Source organism: Oncorhynchus masou, chromosome 6 (genome assembly GCF_036934945.1).
Source record: "Oncorhynchus masou masou isolate Uvic2021 chromosome 6, UVic_Omas_1.1, whole genome shotgun sequence".
In the NCBI taxonomy this organism is placed as follows: Eukaryota; Metazoa; Chordata; class Actinopteri; order Salmoniformes; family Salmonidae; genus Oncorhynchus; species Oncorhynchus masou.
In genome coordinates this window covers 47,228,454-47,252,358 of record NC_088217.1, presented here as the reverse complement: position 1 = coordinate 47,252,358, position 23,905 = coordinate 47,228,454, and the positions used below count along the sequence as shown (strand labels likewise).

At 42.4% G+C, this 23,905-nt stretch overlaps 1 protein-coding gene across 3 annotated transcripts in view; it reads left to right on the top strand.

Moving 5' to 3' along the window:
- Positions 1 to 23,905, top strand: part of LOC135542158 (FERM domain-containing protein 4B-like) — a 71,456-nt gene that overhangs the window by 29,324 nt on the left and 18,227 nt on the right. Inside the window, exons 1-7 of one of the 3 annotated variants that reach the window (XM_064968871.1) lie at positions 79 to 556; positions 3,556 to 3,621; positions 3,740 to 3,834; positions 4,139 to 4,231; positions 4,700 to 4,784; positions 7,829 to 7,885; positions 8,253 to 8,275. In XM_064968871.1, the coding sequence (XP_064824943.1) occupies positions 395 to 556; positions 3,556 to 3,621; positions 3,740 to 3,834; positions 4,139 to 4,231; positions 4,700 to 4,784; positions 7,829 to 7,885; positions 8,253 to 8,275 (581 nt within the window). In that variant the 5' untranslated portion in view covers positions 79 to 394. Of the gene's footprint in view, positions 1 to 78; positions 557 to 3,555; positions 3,622 to 3,739; positions 3,835 to 4,138; positions 4,232 to 4,699; positions 4,785 to 7,828; positions 7,886 to 8,252; positions 8,276 to 23,905 lie in introns of those variants that run through there. The other 2 variants (XM_064968869.1, XM_064968870.1) reach the window with 2 other exon arrangements.

Sequence of the window (23,905 nt, the reverse complement as noted above, 5' to 3'; positions counted from 1 at the left end):
CCTCCCTCTCCTCTTCGTCCTGTGAGTGTGAGGCTATGTCTTGGACCAGGACCCATAGCGGGAGGCTGGGACACTCCACTCCAGCTCTACAACTCCAGCCTCTCTAGCCCAGAGCTGTGACTCACACAGATTACATCAGCAGGGAGACATACTAAAGCGTGTGTGTAGTAGTAAACTACTACTGACGTTCCTCCAGGGTATTGACATTCACAACAGCATCTAGACACCGAGTGAAGTCTGTCTTCAACGCAGCAGCGTACATTCTCTTGGGCCAGGAATCTCTCAAGCATCACAGACGTTCTACAAACTAGGATCAGTAGAGGAAGGCTGTGCTGAGCACCGGGAACCTTGATCCCTGGGAGTGAGTGAGTGAGTGAGCGGTGACGGGGCAGCTATGGCTGTGAGCTTCATGTCTCGAGTGGAGGAGCTGCTGGCCTCAAGCAGCCTGGTTGTTTGGAACTTGGCGGAGCAGACCCTCAGAAGGTGGTCCTCTCAGGGGCTCATGCCAGCCCGCCGCTTCCTACAGACATGGTGGCAGCTCGGGGACTTCTATCAGGTACGCTGAAACTGCATTACTAATCAATCCCTTTACTCCAGGGGAAAGGTTGTACTGTACATGCTGCTCAAATCAATGTGGCTTTTATTGACTGCTCTGTTGACAGTTACGGTGCCAGCTGCTAACTGGGAGGTACTGGTGCCGCCTGGAGCGAGATCATGTCTGATCTATTCTAATTTGACTTGTCTTGTTGATATCTTGCTTTCTGTAAATGGGCATATCTGTCAGGAGTTGTCTGGGGTCTATAGAATAACCATCACGTTGTGGCGATAACGGAGTATGTCCAAAGGGGTACTACATTTCAATTTCACTTTCAGAATGATATGCTGTTTTTGATAGATTGCCTTGGACTGGTTAGTGTCCAGTTCATGGTGTCTATTGGGTGAAAGTTTGGAGTTTGTACCTGTGAGGACTGAGTCCCAGAGACAGGTTTACAGGGGTCTCATGGCACATGTGGAAGTCATCAGGAAGCAGCATGGCCATTCTTTTGATCTCCCAGATAGAAGCGAAGCACTTTGAAATGCTGTTTTTTTGCTGGAGCACCTGAATGGGATCTTGCGTGTGCACAAATGACACATCCTCTATAACTCTACGTACATGTCTGTCAAATCTTGAAAATGTTCAAAAATGTCAATAATTCAGATGTGTCAAATTAGGAAAGGTTGGCCTTCATGAAGTAATACTAAACCAAATGGCATGATTCATATTTGTAGATCATTATCAGTGAAGATGGATGGTGACAGGAGATGGTAATGAGTGAGAATATGTGGGGCTTATTGCAGTGAATTACAGGCGGGGGCTAACGCTGCAGGGCTGGAGCTAAGCCCATGTAGGTCAGTGTCTGGAGGTCGTGTGAAGAGGCCATGGCTGGAACGCCCCACCCCAATGACAGGCTGTCAAGGGGATGACCTCTGTGTCATGGCTATTACACATCACATGACCTTCCTTTAATCCTGCGGGTCAACCTCTCTAAAGCCATGGCCTCTAGCCTTCTGCAAGCGTGGGGAGGAGGGGTGTGTGTGTGCGGGGGCGGGGGGGGGGGTCCATCCTTAGTGATTCTTAACTTAGTTACTTAAAGTAAAAAAATTGTTAGGATAGATAGTCACCAACAATTCTTATTTTACTGCCATGCTACTAGGACAAAATAAATGAGTGAAAAAAACATTGTCGATCCCGATCCACGGCACATTGTACATCTTTATAGTCTAAGGGTATTTTAGGCGTCTGTTTAAATGTTTTATGAGTCTCTCTGTCTTTCTGAAATTGGTTGTGCAGTGAGCTGTAGCGTAATTCTTTGGAGATAAGGTTCAGACTGAGCAGTAGCTCATTAGTTGCTAAGGCTAATTTAAAATAGGTGGTGGTGTGAGGGTAGGTAGACAGGGCTTTAGGGGGCAGGAGAAGGGCACAAGCGAGGAGCAGAAAATCAGAGGGCGTAATTAAATGAGTACTACTGTTATTATACTTTATCCCGTTAAACAATGTTAGAAGACTAACACATTTTAGACCATGAAGATACTGGCCTCTTTGTTTTTATGTTTTGATGTCATTTGTCCGTAACAATGCAACATTGATAAATATAATGTGGTGTGGATCATGCACTGGACAACCGCATAATCCCTTAAAGGGTTACTATAGTGACTAATCCCTGCACAGACAATGGAGCTTGTGTAATTAACAGCTACAATAATTCTCTATATTAAGATGGATTACACAGAAAGCACACAATGTTCTATGCAGACCGGCTCTATAGTTTCATCTGTGTTACAAAAACTCTAAGAATTTGATCGTCATCCAGTAATCCATGATTGTGTTTTTGTTCTTTGCTGTATAGGTGGGCTATTGAACCAATCGGAAAAGGGCTTGAATTCTCAAGGGATATAATGATTCAACTTTGTTTTTGAAATGCCTACAAACTACACTTTTGAGTTTAGAAAAAGGGGAGTTTACATAATTTTGTGTTTGCGTGACAGTAATTAAAACGTTTGGTCCAGACATGTTCACAAGTGAGTACATTTCAATGAGGTTTTATGTATTCAAAAACAAAGCAAAAACGTAGCCTGTATAACAGTTTAAAATCAGCTCTGTTGTGGTGAAGAGAACAATATGTTCTGGTAGACTGTAGTTAACATCAGCCCAGAACGTCTATTCCCACCCTGTGGTCACTGGTCCCTAACGTGACAGTCACTTTCCACCACAGAGGCCAAGCCAGCCAAGCCAGTTGGGAGCCACATGTTTTTCACTCCAACGGGTTACAGAAACAAATGTTGTCATCTTTGCCACATTCCTGAGTGTCAGGCAGCCTTGAGAGTCAACATTGACACGAATCCTGTGCAGCATCTTTCCCTGGTTTCCCTGCAACTTTCGCAGACCTCTTACATGGCCATTCTTTCTTTGTCTCTCAGGTTTACCTGACCATTCAGTGTTTCTTGTTTCTTACAACTGTGTTGGAAACAAATGTCCTTAATCCTCTACACACTCTCAGAAGTACAGAATAAGGAAAGCACATTATAGGTCTTAAAATATCACCAACAATATCACCAACCGTAGTTTGAATGCCCACTATGTGCCGTTCACGCCAAACACCGCCACACACTCATCTCACCCAAGGACATGGAATAATATACGGCAAGCACACACACACACACACACCTGTAAAATGTGCCGACAGCACCCGAACACTAACATCCATTTGGACAATGGAAAAGGAATCCATTCATCTATTCAACAGCTATACCGTAGATGATTCATTTTCTTGTCTTACATGGGAGGAAAGGCTTGGATCATTAGATTTGGTTCATGTTAATGAGAGTGGTGCAGAGGAAGGTCATGGATGTAGGGTGTACAGCTGCCGTGCCGCTGGTTGGGTCTCAGCAGTGCATGGCGACACCAGGATTTGAATGGTGGTGCTAGAGTGAGGGTGTAGTAGCCGCTGTGCTGGGTGTTGTGAAAGTGTCGCCATGCTGTCTGGGGATCTCATCATGTCTGTTCCCTTCCCACAGATGACGGAGGGCCGGCTATGCCAGGTGCACCTCCTGGACGACAGGAAGCTGGAGCTGCTGATCCAGGTAGGTACGCACCCTCTACACAAACTCAACCTCTGTGCTTTGAATTGTCGTTATTCTCTAGTGTGGAAACGTCATGCGTTTGTGTTCATTTGTACTCTGCCTGGTTTCATTTTCCTAGCCAAAGCTCTTGTCCCGGGATTTGTTAGATTTGGTGTCCTCACACTTTAACCTGAAGGAGAAGGAGTATTTTGGACTATTCTTCATTGATGACACGTATGTACAATTCCTAGCTACATTCTAGTTCACTGACATATGTCCAATATGTTGGTGTCAGATATAAAATACTGTATATGGGTGCAAACCAGTCGAGCTCTTTTTCCATGCTGCTGATTGCATCTCCATGACACAAGTTGAAATGATGCAACTTAAGAGAGAACTTTTGTATTAGTCTAGCAGTTGACAGCACAGTTAAATGGATAGCATCTCTTGTAAGTAACATGGGTTCTAACAGAGTAGTCGTGTTGATGATCACGTATTCTGCCTATAACCCTATAAATCTGCTTGTATCCTTCCCAAGTGGTCAGAGTAACTGGCTCCAGCTGGATCGCAGGGTCCTGGATCATGACTTCACTAAAAAGACTGGTCCAATGGAGCTCAAATTCCTGGTCAGGTGAGGGATCTCTCTCTCTCTCTCGCTTTCTCTCTCTCTCTCAGCTGGTAGCCTACAGTATGGACCACCGTACTGTACCAGCCAGCTACCCTATAGTGTACCACATCTATCATCAGGCTGAGGCTTTGACAGTGTGTCTTACATGCTCTTAAATCCATTGACTTACCCTTCCTCTTTGCAAATTAGGCTATATGTGGTTTATTTGAAAATCCATTGAGGAAGAAAAAGTAGGTATCTATAAATGTTGCCCAGGCTCAAAGAGCTACGACATTGTTCATTCCCCCAGTGTTGATAGGAGGTACTTGTAACCCTGACCACATGCAGCTCGTCATGTCCAGTAGATGGTGCTAATGTAATATTCTGCAATATGAACGACTTCTGAAATTGGGGTAGGCAACCAGGAGCATTACCCTTACACCTAATTCAAGCACTTCATTTAATTACATCATGTCTATTTGTGTCTTGCAGGTTTTATATTGAGAAGATAACATTCTTGAAAGAGAATACAACAGTAGAGCTGTTTTTCCTAAATGCCAAATCGTCAGTCTTTAATGTAAGTGGATGTAGCTACTTTTCTTACATTTGTTACTCAATATGATTTTATTGAGCTTACCACGAGTCAGCCCTCCATAGCCTGTCCTTCAATTTCCATGCCAATGCACATATTGTGCTTACCCTGTTCCACTGCATGCTCAGACATAAACCAATTGAATGACCTGTGATCATTTGAGAAGTGAAAATATAATCCCACAAATGTAATTACAAGCCAAAGGTTCCTGTTGTGGAATTCTAGTTGATAGGATGTCTGGCTGCTAGAACTGAAAGTTGGCTCCAGACATCAATATCTTAAAACAACAAGCATGTGGGCCAGAAACACAGTAGGTGGCCAGAGAATTCTTATGTCTACACATTATTTTCAGAAGACAGTAAGGACTAGCTGTTTGACTGGACACTCTCCACTCTCATTACTATCAATTATTTTAAGTAGTCTTTATAGTAGTTCTTCTACAGAGTTACTTGAGTTCTTCACTTGACTTGCTGACTTCACAGAGACTTCCCTGCTTTTGTTTTTTGTAGGCTACTCTAATGCAAAATTCTTCAACACAATGATGGCTTTCAGGCTTTCTCCAAGAGTACCAAATAGTTCCCTAATCCTTCAAAATATCATTTGACTTAGGGCTTTCTATTTGGAAACACTGCACTGTACAAACATGGAAAAGAACAATATCCTGATTCACTGCCTCTTCTCTCTGAGGCCTGTGCATATTTCCCATGCCACACACAGCTCAGCCAGACTAGAAGAAATCAATTTCTGAGCTGTGTTGCTGTAAAACTATTAGATAACCAAGAGGAGGAAATCATTGGATAATGCAGCTGGAGGAACAGGTCTAACATTTCATAATGTACACATACAGACACACATACATCACATGGTCACACACACACATGTGAGAATTGTAAAATAAAGTAGTGTTATCTACCAGTGATTGTAAAGGGTTCAGTGCTGCACCCACTGTTGACTTCCCTTATTAGTCTGACATTGGAAAGCTGACCTTTGACCATCAATTGCTTTTTTTTATTATTGCAATTTGATTTTGGCAGATGCATTGAATAATGATCATCAATAGCACTCGTACTGTCTTGCATTATCTCCTCCTCCTGTATTATACATATGCTAAAATGATTTAGTCAATTCTACTGCCATTTACTTTATGTTCGTATTCGTATCTTTTGTTTTCTTATTGTTGTTGCATTGTCGAGAATGTAAGTATTTCGTTGGACGATGTATACCTTGCGTATCCCGTACATATGACTAATAAAACTTGAACCTTAACAGAATTATACTGAACGAAAATATAAAAGCAACAATTTCACTGAGTTATATTTCATGTAAGGAAATCAGTCAATTGAAATAAATTCATTAAGCCCTAATCTATTGATTTCACATGACTGGGCAGGGGTGCAGCCTTGGGGTGGCCTGGGAGGGCAAAGGCACACACACTCGGGAGCCAGGCCTACCCACTGGGGAGCCAGGCCCAGCCAATCAGAATTAGTTCTTCCCCACAAAAGGGCTTTATTACAGACAGAAATACACCTCAATTTCATCAGCTGTCAGGGTGGCTGGTCTCAGACAATCCCGAAGGTTAATAAACCAGATGTGGAGTTCCTGGGCTGTGGTGGTTACATGTGGTCTGCGGTTGTGAGGCCGGTTGGACGTACTGACAAATTCTTTAAAAATATGTTGGAGGTGGCTGATGGTAGAGAAATTAACATTCAATTATTTGGCAACAGCTAAACATTCCTGCAGTCAGCATGCCAAATGCATGCTCCCTCAACCTGAGACATGTGCAGCATCGTGCTGTGTGACAAAACTGCACATTTTAGAGTGGCCTTTTATTGTTCCCAGCACAAGGTGCACTTGAGTAATGATCCTGCTGTTTAATGCCAATTGATATGCCACACCTGTAAGGTGGATTATCTTGACAAAGGAGAAATGATCATTAACACGGATGTAAACAAATTTGTGCATTTGAGAGAAATTAGCTTTTTGTGCATATGGAACATTGCTGGGATCTTTTATTTCAGCTCATGAAACATGGGACACTTTACATGTTGCATTTCTATTTTTGTTCGGTATATATATACATACATACATACATACATACATACATACATACATACATACATACATACATACATACATACATACATACATACATACATACATGTATACATGTATGTATATATGTATGTATGTATGTATATATATATGTATGTATATGTGATATATATATATATATATATATCAGTATGTCTGAGTAGCCAACAGCCATTTACATTTGTTTATCACCTGCAGTTGCTGAATTACTTAAGAGGAAACGATGGATCCCATTCCCAATAGTTCAGATGTGATAGGGGGTACATGTTTTGCTATCTGGGCGGCGACCCATGTATTTACGCGCCCTTGATCATTTCCACGCCACGGAGATAATCTTACATCTTGAGCAGCCTGTCTGCCTTTCTACTTTAGAGGGTACTAGCAAGCTAATAACAGCCCTACCCTGTCCTCCATCGAGTGACCTAAAAATGTCATGCACACTGCCAATTCATAACCCTGTATTGAACTTAACATAAATCCATTTGATATCATACACACTATAAATACGTTATGGGATACGTGCATTTTGTGGATAGTGATCCAACGTTGCCAGGAGTAACTTTTTTTCCCCCTGGTCACTGGAGGAACGTGAACCTGCTCTCAGAATGTACCATTTTGATAAGGGGGTTGAAATGATAAAGAACTGCGATTATACTGGCTTTTTGTAACTATTGTATGCACGTTCGTTCTATGTTATGATAAACGTAACAATAATTCGTTTCCATCGTGGATGAAGAATATGAAAAACTCTTCTAATATTCCGACTCAACCTTAAACACGGCACCCACTTTTCAGTGACAATGGTTCAGTCGGTAACTGTGGAGCAGAGGTACGGCTGGTAATGAGATTTGCCTCGAGTCAAGTGCTACTGTTCGAATGTGGTACACTTGTTTTTCCACCCTATAATATTGCAATTTCTTTTTTTCCCCCCACGGCAGGAGATCATCGAAGTGGAGAGTGAAAACGTTTTCAAATTAGCTGCTTACGCCTTGCAGGTAAATTTATTTTTGTAGTTTGTGGAGTTGTCATTCATCAGCGATTTGAATCTAAACTGAATCTACACTGCATGCATGCACGCTTGTTACAAAAAAAGGTTAGGGATTCGGAACTTTTATTTTGAGAGATGTGTAGTAGTTACGTTTTTACTTTAATATTGAAATCGTTTACTCTGATTTTAGTTCTTTAGCGTGCAATTATGTTTTTCTGTAATGCTATTCAACACGGAGTGAGATTAAAAAGTGTTCCCGTGGTCCCAAGGAACATTCAAGACTTGCAATGACATAGGCCTATTGATGTTGAAGTCCTCCAGGCTACTTGTTGTATCATCATCCCCACTAATAAGGGTGCTATTTTGTTTCCCAGGAGGCCAAAGGAGACTACACAAAGTAAGGATTCACTCATGTCAACTCAAATCGATAAATAAATAATATTATTAGAATACAGTCAATTGTGTGTGAAATTATGATCTGCATGCGTCTTTTGTTAAATATAATTGTAATAAAATTGCTTAAACTTGCACAGGCTATTCACTCAGTCGCATTTCCAACACGTTTTTGTGTAAGCTTCAAGTTTCTTAATTAATTAAGCAGTCTACAGTCGTATTACAGTAAGCAATCTACGCATTTGTTATTTACCCCATAATCGATGCTTCTATGTAGTTTGACCCACATGTTTGAGACCTGTGGTGTTGGGTCGAAGCTCAGTGGACAACCCAGGCAGGGAGGGTCGCAGTGGTCATTTAATGGTTAATTACATTGGTTCAGATTTGGGGTTTTATCTTGGTGTTCCCTTAGTAGCCAATGATTTCCTTGATGTTGTTCTTTTGGTGTTGAGCTGGAATTTGCTTTACATGCAACTCTGTTTTTATATGGTCCCTGTTTTATGTATTCCCTGTTGATGAAAGCATCTGTAGAAGATACACAGTGATGCTTCTAGATGCAGTTTTCCTGCTCAGTTCTGATTGCATGTTAAATGGGACGTGTTTTATTGTTTTCAATCTACTTTGCTCAGTAGCCAAATGCTATAGGCCCTACCCTGGAAAACCTGACCTCAATTGCTTTCTGTTGAGTTTGTGTCCTGGCTATTGCATTTCCTTTCCCCGCATCTAGTTCAGTACACTGAACTATGTCTTGGGTTAGATTGTTGTTGGCTGCACAAGATGACAATCATTCATCTTCTCCCTCAATGTTATATAGAACTAGGACTAATATGTTTTTGTGGCAGTATTAAGCACTTTAAGGCTTGGCCTAGTGATAAGGTTTGTTATTTTAGTTGTCAGTTGGAGAGGGCTGAGGTAATCAGTAAATATTGTCCTGTCTGTCAGAGTGGACGAGCTGGTTATATTGCTGAACCTGTGGGGCGTTTCCCCCAGCTTGGGTCCCCTAGAGGCCCCTGGCTATTATCTGAACACAAGGCTTTGTGTTCTGCTCTGTAAGGAATTGTATGGTGTGAATACACACCGTGATATTTAATGCTGAAAATGCCTGTTTGTTTCTACGTTAAAGTCCCATCTTTCTACTCTCAAAAACTCTAGGATCAATTTTTTTTCAAGCCCACCTTTCATCAAGCTTCAGAGTTGATGGTGATTGTATTCTATTCAGACTGGCCAGTGAAGCCCTTCACAGCTTTGTATTGCAGTATGTTAGGGGTGATTTACAGATTTTCTTTAGCCCTGAGGTGTCAGGCAGCTACATGAGTTAATGTTTCAGCCTTTGAGGGCGTGGGGATGTGCTGCACTTTGTCCTGACTGAAAGCACAATGAAACAGACCCTGTCAACAAAGTCTGTAAAATCATTGTGGATGGCAGCCTGTCCAACTATACAGCCCAGCCTACACTCTCTTGAGTTGTTCTTAGGATAATACATTATTTTTTCTCTCTGATGGTTTTCATTTGTACCTTTTTGGAGGAGGAAGATTGGCAAATCCCCTCATATAACATACGCTGCTTAAGACAGGCATTGCGAAGGGCCCTGCAGCTCTGAGATTAGATGTGGAGGAGTTAGGGAGACCCCCCTTTCCAATTTACAGCCTGTTCTAAGAGGGATGAGCCTTAAGAGTGCAGACCCCACTGGCCCACTGTAAACTGCCAGGCGTCAGAGGGACTAACCATTATGATGTCATCTCTCGTGGTCAAAGCTCCCCCCCAGTCAGATGTTGTTAGTATAATACATTAGGTCTATAGGTCACAGCAGGGGTTTCCAACCAAGTGGGGCGAAAACATTTTGTGGGGGTCTTCCTTGATTTGAATATATTTTTTATATATATACAGTGGGGCAAAAAAGTATTTAGTCAGCCACCAATTGTGCAAGTTCTCTCACTTAAAATTATGAGAGAGATCTGTAATTTTCATCATAGGTACACTTCAACTATGACAGACAAAATGAGGAAAAGAAATCCAGAAAATCACATTGTAGGATTTTTAATGAATCTATTTGCAAATTATGGTGGAAAATAAGTATTTGGCCACCTACAAACAAGCAAGATTTCTGGCTCTCACAAACCTGTAACTTCTTCTTTAAGAGGCTCCTCTGTCCTCCACTCGTTACCTGTATTAATGGCACCTGTTTTGAACTTGTAATCAGTATAAAAGATACCTGTCCACAACCTCAAACAGTCACACTCCAAACTCCACTATGGCCAAGACCAAAGAGCTGTCAAAGGACACCAGAAACAAATTGTAGACCTGCACCAGGCTGGGAAGACTGAATCTGCAATAGGTAAGCAGCTTGGTTTGAAGAAATCAACTGTGGGAGCAAGTATTAGGAAATGGAAGACACAAGACCACTGATAATCTCCCTCGATCTGGGGCTCCACGCAAGATCTCACCCCTTGGGGTCAAAATGATCATAAAAACGGTGAGCAAAAATCCCAGAACCACATGGGGGGACCTAGGAAATGACCTGCAGAGAGCTGGGACCAAAGTAACACAGCCTACCATCAGTAACACACTACACCGCCAGGGACTCAAATCCTGCAGTGCCAGACGTGTCCCCCTGCTTAAGCCAGTACATGTCCAGGCCCGTCTGAAGTTTGCTAGAGAGCATTTGGATGATCCAGAAGAAGATTGGGAGAATGTCATATGGTCAGATGAAACCAAAATAGAACTTTTTGGTAAAAACTCAACTCGTTGTGTTTAGAGGACAAAGAGTTGCATCCAAAGAACACCATACCTACTGTGAAGCATGGGGGTGGAAACATCATGCTTTGGGGCTGTTTCTCTGCAAAGGGACCAGGACGACTGATCCGTGTAAAGTAAAGCATGAATGGGGCCATGTATCGTGAGATTTTGAGTGAAAATCTCCTTCCATCTGCAAGGGCATTGAAGATGAAACGTGGCTGGGTCTTTCAGCATGACAATGATCCCAAACACACCGCCCGGGCAACGAAGGAGTGGCTTCGTTAGAAGCATTTCAAGGTCCTGGAGTGGCCTAGCCAGTCTCCAGATCTCCACCCCATAGAAAATCTTTGGAGGGAGGTGAAAGTCTGTGTTGCCCAGCAACAGCCCCAAATCATCACTGCTCTAGAGGAGATCTGCATGGAGGAATGGGCCAAAATACCAGCAACAGTGTGTGAAAACCTTGAAGACTTACATAAAACGTTTGACCTCTGTCATTGCCAACAAAGTGTATATAACAAACATTGAGAAACTTTTGTTATTGACCAAATACTTATTTTCCACCATAATTAGCAAATAAATTCATTAAAAACCCTACAATGTGAATTTCTGGATTTTGTTTCCTCATTCTTTTTGTCATAGTTGAAGTGTACCTATGATAAAAATGACAGGCTTCTCTCATCTTTTTAAGTGGGAGAACATGCACAATTGGTGGCAGACTAAATACTTTTTTGCCCCACTGTATATACACACACACTGAACAAAAATATAAACACAACATGCAGCAATTTTACTGAGTTACAGTTAATGAGGAATTATGTCAATTTTAAATAAATTCATTAGGACCTAATCTGTGGATTTCTCATGACTGGGAATACAGATATCCATCTGTTGGTTACAGATACCTGGACCTCAGGATCTCATCACAGTATTTGTGTGCATTCAAATTGCCATCAATTGAAATGCGATTGGGTTCGTTGTCTGTAGCTTATGCCTGCCCATACCATAACCCCACCGCCACCATGGGGCACTCTGCTCACAACGTTGACATCAGCAAACCGCTTGCCCACGCGACGCCATACATGTGGGCTGCGGTTGTGAAGCCGGTTGGACATACTGCCAAATTCTGTAAAACAATGTTGGAGGCAACAAATGGTAGATAAATTAACATTTAATTGTCTGGCAACAGCTCTGGTGGACATTCCTGCCGTCAGTATGCCAATTGCACACTCCCTCAACTTGACATCTGTGGCATTGTTGTGTCAGACAACTGCACATTTTAGTGGCCTTTTATTGTCCCCAGCACAAGGTGCACCTTTGCAATGACCATGCTGTTTAAGTAGCTTCTTGATATGCCACACCTGGTGGATGGATTATCTTGGCAAAGGAGAAATGCTCACTAACAGGGGTGTACATTTCTGGGATCTTTTTAATTTTTTTTCAGCTCATGGGACCAACACTTGACATGTTACGTTTTATTTTTGTTCAGTATTGATGCATTTTATTTTTTACAATTTGCCATTGTTTATATACAGATCTAAAATGATGCATATATCCGTAATGCTTTAAGCTTGAAACAAGAGGTAAAATGCCCTAGGAGGACACGACACTGGTGCACATGCAAATATATTTGGTTGGTCTCTACGACAGTCAGAAGCAGAGTTACGACCTAAAGTCGACAAGTCAAATAAATTGGACTTTGCTTGGGAAGTAATCTTATAGAATGTGTGACTCTGTTGCTATCAATTGATCTATTCACTTTCTGTAAATTTAAGGTTCATGTAAATTATCATAACATATTTGGTAATGGAATAACATTTGGGTTATTCGGGTCTAGACTTTATTTTCCTTAGGTAATTTAATAATAATTAATATCTAAAATATGTCTTGTCAATCTATGTAAAATTGCAGGAAAGGAACCTCAAAATAACAATTTTCCTAGGTCCCTCAAATGAAACAATATCAAGCTAGTGGCTATGTGAAAAAGGGGCCCTGGGGGGGGATTGGGAGCCCCTGAGTTACAGCACCCCTGCCTGGCACTGTCAATTTACTTACTCAAGTGTAGATTCAGCCTGCTTTTACTGAGACTATCACAGCAATGGGGACCACATCTCTTTTCACACCAGTCTCTTTCCCTGGATTTCCTTTCCATTGAACTACTCTCAGCCCACTGAAATAGCTGACATATGAGTGTTTAGCCTACACGCTGGCTGGCTGGGTGGAGGAGTTGCCCCCAGCCCACGCTGCAGGAAGATAAGACATCGTAATGAATTCCAGATTGCTGACAAGACGATGTGGCTTCAGAGTAGATCACCCGACAACACCAGGCCCAGCGCCCTATAAAATGTATGCCATCAAACTCCGTAGCAGTGAACTGCCATAGCAGCAGAAACCAGTGAACCTTGAAGCAGCTAGCTTGGGAGCAATTATTCAAGTGAGTCTCTCTCTGTAGTGTTTCACCTTTGTGTGGAGTAAGCAGGTTCCCATAACTAGATCATTATGGTCTCTGCATGCTAGTGATTGTTTAGCTTTTTTCATTAACTTTTGAAGATGGAGAAACCTCAAGTGAGATATTTGAAAATGTAAGTTCAGCTCATGCTTTTTGTTTTGTTAGTACGTACATTCGTCACTGTAAATAAGAATTTGTTCTTAACTGACTTGCCTAGTTAAATAAAGGTTACACATCCAATACGTTCAATAAAAAAGGACCGAAAACATAAGTATTATAAGTTGGCCCAGTAGTTTAGAACATGATAAAGATATGAAAGACCTGCCGTTCTGAGTCCTGTCCTAGAGGCCAAGTCATTTTTGAAAAGCTCGCCTCTTGAGTTGTACAGTACCTTTTTAACACTGCATGCCAGAACTGGTGAATGGCTTTTGTTCTGGGCTTCAATGCTCTGGCCTGCCAAGTAAATGGCACTCTTTGGTGATCAGTAATTGTAGAGCAAGTGCTCCCCCCTCGTGTGTTTTGGAGTGACTCATAGTTCACTATCACAGACCTTGATAGTGACATGCAGCACAGTTAGTAAAGAGAGATAACATGCTAATGCTGTGTTTTTAGATCACTTCCAGACTTCGACATAATAATCAGTACTCAAAAGTGAGAGGAAATAGTATTCAAAATGACAAAGTATTGTAGACCTGTGTCTCATTCTTTGCACTGGTATAATATATTATTGAAGTCAATGCCTGTACTGTACACACCAACCTCAAGGAATGTTGACAATGTATATGTGATGGCATTAACAAACACATACTCATGAGTAGGGTTGCAAAATTCTGGGAACTTAAAATAAATTCCCAGATGATCCCAAAATTCCAGTTGGAAGATTCCCGGAATCAGTTAGGAAGGTTTACATTCTGTTTTACCCACTTCATATGTGTAAATACTGTGTTATAGTCAAGGCTCATCCTATATACAGTGCATTTGGAAAGTATTCAGACCCCTTCCCCTTCTCCACATTTTGTTATGTTACAGCCTTATTCAAACTTCTCATCAACTCTAAACACAATACCCCATAATGACAAAGTGAAAACAGGTTGAGAGTTTTTCAACTTTATAAAAAAATATATATATTTACAAGTATTCAGACCCTTTGCTATGAGACTTGAAATTGAGCTCCGGTGCATCCTGTTTCCATTGATTGTCTTGATGTTGCTACAACTCTACTGGAGTCCACCTGTGGGGAAATTCAATTGATTGGACATGATTTGGAAAGGCACACGCCTGTTTATATAAGGTCCCACAGTTGACAGTGTATGTCAGAGCAAAAATCAAGCCTTGAGGTCAAAGGAGTTGTCTGTAGAGCTCCGAGACAGGATTATGTCAAGGCATAGATCTGGGGAAGGGTGCCAAAACATTTCTGCAGCATTGAAGTCTCCAAGAACACAGTGACATCCATCATTCTTAAATGGAAGAAGTTTGGAACCACCAAGACTCTTCTTAGAGCTGGCCAAACTGAGCAATCGTGGGAGACGGGCCTTGGACAGGGAGGTGACCAAGATCCCGATGGTCACTATGACAGAGCTCCAGAGTTCCTCTGTGGAGATGGGAGAACTCTCCAGAAGGACTACCATCTCTGCAGCACTCCACCAATCAGGCCCTTATGGTAGAGTGTCCAGATGGAAGCCACTCCTCAGTAAAAGGCACATGACAGCCCGCTTGGAGTTTGCCAAATTGCACCTAAAGACTCTCAGACCATGAGAAACAAGATGATCTGGTCTGAAACCAAGATGGGACACTGGCCTGAATTCCAAGCGTCACATCTGGTAAAGCATGGTGGTGGCAGAATCATGCTGTGTGGATGTTTTTCAGTGGCAGGGACTGGGAGACTAGTCAGGATCGAGGGAAAGATGAATGGAGCAAAGTGCAGCGAGATCCTTGATGAAAACATGCTCCAGAGCACTCAGTACCTCCGACTGGGGTGAAGGTTCACCTCCCAACAGGAAAACGACCATAAGCACACAGCCAAGACAGGAGTGGCTGTGGGACAAGTCTCTGAATGTCCTTGAGTAGCCCAGACTTGAACCCGATCTAACATCTCTGTAGAAACCTGGAAATAGCTGTGCATCAACACTCCCTATCCAACCTGACAGAGCTTGAGAGGATCTGCAGAGAAGAATGGGAGAAACTCCCCAAATACAGGTGTCGAGCTTGTAGCGTCATACCCAAGAAGGCTGTAATCGGTGCCAAAGATGCGTCAACAAAGTACTACTGAGTAAAGGGTCTGAATACCTATGCAAATGTGATATTTGTCTTTTAATTAAATTAGCAAAAAAATGTCTTATATTTACTTTGTCATTATGGGCTATTGTGTGTAAATTGAGGTGGGGGAACAACTGAATCCATTTTAGAATAAGACCCTTATCTCTGTATATATCAATGATGTTGCTCTTGCTGCTGGTGATTCTCTGAACCACCTCTACGCAGACGACACCATTCTGTATACATCTGGCCCTTCTTTGGACACTGATAACAAACCTCCAAACGAGCTTCAACACCTTAGAACACTACTTCCGTGGCCTCCAACTGCTTTTAAATGCTAGTAAAACTAAGTGCATGCTTTTCAACAGATTTGCTGCCCCCACCCGACTCGCATCACTACTCTGGACGGTTCTGACCAAGAATATGTGGACAACTACAAATACCTAGGTGTCTGGTTAGACTGTATACTCTCCTTCCAGACTCACATTAAGCATCTCCAATCCAAAATTAAATCTAGAATCCGCTTCTTATTTAGCAACAAAGCCTCCTTCACCCATGCCGCCAAACACACTAGAGGTCGACCGATTATGATTTTTTTAACGCCGATACCGATTATTTGGCCGATTTTTATATAAACAAAAAATATATATATATACACACACATATACACATACAGTGGGGCAAAAATGTATTTAGTCAGCCACCAATTGTGCAAGTTCTCCCACTTAAAAAGATGAGAGGCCTGTAATGTTTGTCATAGGTACACTTCAACTATGACAGACAAAATGAGAAACAAATCCAGAAAATCACATTGTAGGATTTTTAATTTATTTGCAAATTATGGTGGAAAATAAGTATTTGGTCAACTACAAACAAGCAAGATTTCTGGCTCTCACAGACCTGAAACTTCTTCTTTAAGAGGCTCCTCTGTCCTCTACTCGTTACCTGTATTAATGGCACCTGTTTGAACTTGTTATCAGTATAAAAGACACCTGTCCACAACCTCAAACAGTCACACTCCAAACTCCACTATGGCCAAGACCAAAGAGCTGTCAAAGGACACCAGAAACAAAATTGTAGATTTGCACCAGGCTGGGAAGACTGAATCTGCAATAGGTAAGCAGCTTGGTTTGAAGAAATCAACTGTGGGAGCAAGTATTAGGAAATGGAAGACATACAAGACCACTGATAATCTCCCTCGATCTGGGGCTCCACACAAGATCTCACCCCGTGGGGAGAAAATGATCACAAGAACGGTAAGCAAAAATCACAGAACCACACGGGGGGACATAGCGAATGACCTGCAGAGAGCTGGGACCAAAGTAACAAAGCCTACCATCAGTAACACACTACGCTGCCAGGGACTCAAATCCTGCAGTGCCAGACGTGTCCCCCTGCTTAAGCCAGTCCATGTCCAGGCCCGTCTGAAGTTTGCTAGAGAGCATTTGGATGATCCAGAAGAAGATTGGGAGAATGACATATGGTCAGATGAAACCAAAATAGAACTTTTTGGTAAAAACTCAACTCGTCGTGTTTGGAGGACAAAGAATGATGAGTTGCATCCAAAGAAGACCATACCTACTGTTAAGCATGGGGGTGGAAACATCATGCTTTGGGGCTGTTTTTCTGCAAAGGGACCAGGACAACTGATCCGTGTAAAGGAAAGAATGAATGGGGCCATGTATCGTGAGATTTTGAGTGAAAACCTCCTTCCATCAGCAAGGGCATTGAAGATGAAACGTGGCTGCGTCTTTCAGCATGACGATAATCCCAAACACACCGCCCGGGCAACGAAGGAGTGGCTTCGTAAGAAGCATTTCAAGGTCCTGGAGTGGCCTAGCCAGTCTCCAGATCTCAACCCCATAGAAAATCTTTGGAGGGAGTTGAAAGTCTGTGTTGCCCAGCAACAGCCCAAAAACATCACTGCTCTAGATGAGATCTGCATGGAGGAATGGGCCAAAATACCAGCAACAGTGTGTGTGAACCTTGTGAAGACTTACAGAAAACGTTTGACCTCTGTCATTGCCAACAAAGGGTATTTAACAAAGTATTGAGAAACTTTTGTTATTGACTAAATACTTATTTTCCACCATAATTTGCAAAAATGAATTTACAATATGATTTTCTGGATTTTTTTCCCTCATTTTGTCTGTCATAGTTGAAGTGTACCTATGATGAAAATTTACAGGCCTCTCTCATCTTTGTAAGTGGGAGAACTTGCACAATTGGTGGCTGACTAAATACTTTTTTGCCTGACAACATGTGCTGACAACAAAATCACACACAAATTATCAATTGAAATCAAATTTATCTACCCATGGAGGTCTGGATTTGGAGTCACACAAAATTAAAGTGGAAAACCACACTACAGGCTGATCTAACTTTGATGTAATGTCCTTAAAACAAGTCAAAATGAGGCTCAGTAGTGTGTGTGGCCTCCACGTGCCTGTATGACCTCCCTACAACGCCTGGGCATGCTCCTGATGAGGTGGCGGATGGTCTCCTGAGGGATCTCCTCCCAGACCTGGACTTAAGCATCCACCAACTCCTGGACAGTCTGTGGTGCAGCGTGGCGTTGGTGGATGGAGCGAGACATGATGTCCCAGATGTGCTCAATTGGATTCAGGTCTGGGAAACGGGCGGGCCAGTCCATAGCATCAATGCCTTCCTCTTGCAGGAACTGCTGACACACTCCTGCCACATGAGGTCTAGCATTGTCTTGCATTAGGAGGAACCCAGGGCCAACCGCACCAGCATATGGTCTCACAAGGGGTCTGAGGATCTCATCTCGCTACCTCTGGCGAGCACATGGAGGGCTGTGCGCCCCCCCCCCCCCCAAAGAAATGCCACCCCACACCATGACTGACCCACCGCCAAACCGGTCATGCTGGAGGATGTTGCAGGCAGCAGAACGTTCTCCACTACGTCTCCAGACTCTGTCACGTCTGTCATATGTGCTCAGTGTGAACCTGCTTTCATCTGTGAAGAGCACAGGGCGCCAGTGGCGAATTTGCCCATCTTGGTGTTCTCTGGCAAATGCCAAATGTCCTGCACGGTGTTGGGCTGTAAGCACAACCCCCACCTGTGGACGTCGGGCCCTCATACCACCCTCATGGAGTCTGTTTCTGACCGTTTGAGCAGACACATGCACATTTGTGGCCTGCTGGAGGTCATTTTGCCAGGCTCTGGCAGTGCTCCTCCTGCTCCTCCTTGCACAAAGGAGGAGGTAGCGGTCCTGCTGCTGGGTTGTTGCCCTCCTACGGCCTCCTCCACGTCTCCTGATGTACTGGCCTGTCTCCTGGTAGCGCCTCCATGCTCTGGACACTACGCTGACAGACACAGCAAACCTTGCCACAGCTCGCATTGATGTGCCATCCTGGATGAGCTGCACTACCTGAGCCACTTGTGTGGGTTGTAGACTCCGTCTCATGCTACCACTAGAGTGAAAGCACCGCCAGCATTCAAAAGTGACCAAAACATCAGCCAGGAAGCATAGGAACTGAGAAGTGGTCTGTGGTCACCACCTGCAGAACCACTCCTTTATTGGGGGTGTCTTGCTAATTGCTTATAATATGTTTTTTTTTGTGATTTTTAAATGTATTTTTTGTTGTTGTTTGTAATAATTACAATTACAACAATACTGAATGAACACTTTTATTTTAACTTAATATAATGCATCAATAAAATCAATTTAGCCTCAAATAAATAATTAAGCATATTCAATATTCCCAGCTAAGAAGTTTAAGGTTGTAGTTAATTATAGGACTATTTCTCTCTCTACCATTTGTATTTCGCATACCTTTGACTATTAGATGTTCTTATAGGCATTTTTAGTATTGCCGGTGTAAAAGTATAGCTTCCGTCCATCTCCTCGCCCTTAGTTGGGCTCGTACCAGGAACACATTGACAATAGCCAACCTCGAAGCATTGTTACCCATCGCTCCACAAAAGCCGCGCCCTTGCAGAGCAAGGGGAACAACTACTTCAAGGTCTCAGAGCGAGTGACGTCACCAATTGAAACGCTATTAGCACGCACCCTGCTAACTAGCTAGCTATTTCACATTGGTTACACCGTCCTAATCGCGGGAGTTGATAGGCTTGAAGTCATAAACAGCTCAATGCTTAAAGCACAATGCTTACGAGCCTGCTGCTGCCTACCACTGCTCAGTCAGACTGCTCTATCAAATCATGGACTTAATTATAACATAATAACACACAGAAATACGAGCCTTAGGTCATTAATATGGTCAAATCCTGAAACTATAATTTCGAAAAACAAAACGTTTAATCTTTCAGTGAATACGGAATCGGTTCTTATTTTATCTAGCGGGTGGTATCCATAAGTCTAAATATTCCTGTTACATTGCACAACCTTCAATGTTATGTCATAATTACGTAAAATTCTGGCAAATTAGTTTGCAACGAGCCAGGCGGCCCAAACTGTTGCATATACCCTGACTCTGCGTGCAATGAACGCAAGAGAACTGACAATGTCCCTAGCTTAATATTGCCTGCTAACCTGGATTTATTTTAACTAAATATGCGGGTTTAAAAATATATACTTGTGTGTTGATTTTAAGAATGACAATGTTTATGGTTAGGTACATTCGTGCAACGATTGTGCTTTTTTCGCAAATGCACTTTTGTTAAATTTTCCCCCATTTGGCGAAGTTGATTGTCTATGTTAGGAAGAAATAGTTTTCACACAGTTCGCAACGAGCCAGGTGGCCCAAACTGCTGCATATACCCTGACTCTGTTGCACAGAACGCAAGAGAAGTGACACAATTTCCCTAGTTAAAAGAAATTCACGTTAGCAGGCAATATTAACTAAGTATGCAGGTTTAAAAATATATACTTGTGTATTGATTTTAAGAAAGGCATTGTTGTTTATGGTTCGGTACACATTGGTACAATGACGGTGCTTTTTTCTCGATTGGGCTTGTTAAATCACCCGTTTGGCGAAGTAGGCTATGATTCAATGATAAATTAACAGGCACCGCATCAATTATATGCAAAGCAGGACAAGCTAGATAACTACACATGGTTGATGATATTACTAGTTTAACTAGCGATTATGTTTGATTGTTTTTTATAACATACGCTTAATGCTAGTTAGTACCTTGGCTCCTTGCTGCACTCGCATAACAGGTAGTCAGCCTGCCACGCAGTCTCCTCGTGGAGTGCATTGTAATTGGCCATGATCGGTGTCCAAAAATGCAGATTACCGATTGTGATAACTTGAAATCGGCCCTAATTAATTGGCCATTCCGGTTAATCGGCCGACCTCTAAAACATACCCTTGTAAAACTGACTATCCTACCAATTCTTGACTTCGGCGATGTCATTTACAAAATATCCCCCAACAGACTACATCCAGTTTGTTGAGTAGAGCATCACGGTAGCATCCGTTTTATCACCACAACCTGTATGCTCTCGTTGGCTGGCCCTCACTACATATCCTTCGCCAAACCCACTGGCTCCAGGTCATCTATAAGTCTTTGCTAGGTAAAGCCCCACCTTCTCAGCTCACTGGTCACTATAGCAACACCCACCCGTAGCACACGCTCCAGCATGTATATTGTACTTGTCATCCCCAAAGCCTAACTGGTTAAATAAAGGTGAAATTATTTATTTTTTAAGCTGTAATGTAACAATGTGAAAAAAGTCAAGGGGTCTGAATACTTTCCGAATGCACTGTAACTACTGCTGTACACACCTTTTCTGTTCATATACTGTCCATACACACACACACACACACACACACACACTCATATATTTAGATTCTGGACTCTGACATTGCTCGTTCTTATGTTTATTATTTCCTTTATTTACATTTTAGGGATTTGGGTGCACTGTTTTGTATTGTTAGGTATTACTGCACTGTTGGAGCTAGGAATATAAGCATTTTCCTACACCCGCAATAACAGCTGCAAAATGTGTACTCTACCAATTAAATTAGAATTTGATTTGAATAAGCAGGAAAACCAGGATTTCTGGAAAACTAGAGGATGTATTGAACGTTCCTGGAATTTTGCAACCCTACTCGTGAGTCATAAGTGCCAGCACATACAGTTGCTGCCAAAGATATTAGCGCCCTTGCACTTTTCTTAAATAATTCCCTATTTCTAGTTAAATAAGTAGAAATGTAATAATAAAACAACTTTTGGTCTCCACCTTGTCATTGAAATTTCAACATAGCAAAACCAATTGTATTTTTGGCATGGACAAAATTATTGGCCCCCTGGGGCCAAGGTAACTGCCTACAAATGTTTTTTGGAGCCATCAATGAGCTTGCTGAACCTTTCTACAGGCATTTTGGCCCACTCTTCAGCAGCAAACTGCTCCAGTTCTTCAATGTTTGTGGGGTGCCTTCCACCAACTGCTGTTTTCAGCTCTCGCCATATGTTATGGACGTGATTCAGATCTAGACTTTTCGCTGGCCACTCCAACATTTTCTTCTTGATCCATTCCAGGGTGCTTTGAACGTGCGCAAGGCATCATGTATCACAGCCGCCTGTGATTGGGCGTCCAATAGGGCGGAACACAATTGGCCCAGCGTCGTCAAGGTTTGGCCGGTGTAGGCCTTCATTGTAAATCATTTGTTCTTTAACTGACTTGCCTAGTTAAATAAAGGTTACATGTAATTATCAGGTGTTGGAATCCAATGTTCAACACAGTGTTCAAAAACGGTCTCTCCGTTAAAGGTTTTGGGTCTTCCAGCAGGACAACAACCCCAGTCACATGTTTAAAAGCACCCAGGAATTAAAATGGTGAACTTCAAATCCATGTAAGGTGTGGTGACAAAGTTCAACTTATTTTAGAAAAAATAGGGAGGGATAAAAGTGCAATGATGTATTTGGCTGCAACTGTACATTAAAGGGGCCTTGGCACGATGTAACTATTTGAATTACCTTTTAAGGTAGACCCTCTTAACTTAAAAGGGCTCTTATCTGCTTCCACTGAGGCACTTTGGCAAGACATAAGTGGATATTAAGCCTAGTCTGTTGGGAAGCATTAATAGCCTGCCTGATAAAAATATGAAAAATGTTCAGACATTGCACCTTTTGTGTTTTATGAGTTATCACTTTCATGCTGTAAGACTTGGGAATTGAACTCTTCTGTTAAACAACAAATGCATGATCTGTGTTCTGGTGTCATTATTGGATATGGGGGTTTATTGAACTCGGAGATAGTCATCATAGAGAGATCGAGGTTAGTAATTAGACATTGTAATGCCAGTAATGACATATGTATAAAACCAGTGTAATATTAACGTGTATTTTGACCAATTGGCAGTGTTGCTATTATGGAGCCTTAAAATGCTCCCTGACCTGAGAACAATCAGATAAAATTGTATTTTTCACATGCGCCGAATATAACACGTGTTGTCTTTACCGTGAAATGCTTACTTACGAGCCCTTAATAACAATGAGGCTATATACAGGAGGTACTGGCACCGGTACCGAGTCAATGTGCAGGTCTGTTGAGGTCATTTGTACATGTAGGTAGAGGTAAAGTGACTATGCATAGATAACCGAGAGTAGAAGCTGTGTAAAAACAGGGGGGAGGTGTCAATGCAAATAGTCCAGGTGGCCATTAGATTAATTGTTCAGCAGTTTTTTGGCTTGGGGGTCGAAGCTGTTAAGGATCCTTTTTGACCAAGACTTGGCGCTCTGGTACCGCTTGCCGTGCGGTAGCATAGAGAACAGTCTATGACTTGGGTGACTGGAGTCTTTGACATTTATTTTGTACCTTCCTCTGACACTGCCTAATATCTAGGCCCTTGATGGCAGGAAGCTTGGCCCCAGTGATATACTGGGCTGTATGCATTACCCTCTGTAGCACCTTACGGTCGGATGCCAAGCAGTTGCCATACCAGGTGGGGATGCAACCAGTCAGGATACTCTGTTGCAGCTGTAGAACTTTTTGAGGATCTGAAGACCCATGCCAAATATTTTCAGTCTCCTGAGGGGGGGAAAGGCATTGTTGTGCCCTCTTCACAACTTTCTTGGTGTGTTTGGACCATGATAGTTTGTTGATGTGGACACCAAAGAACTTAACTCTAGACCTGCTTCACTACAGCCCTGTCAATGTGAATTGGGACATGTTTGGCACTCGTTTTCCTGTAGTGCATGATCAGCTCTTTTTGTCTTGCTCACGTTGAGGGAGAGGTTGTTGTCCTGGCACACTGTCAT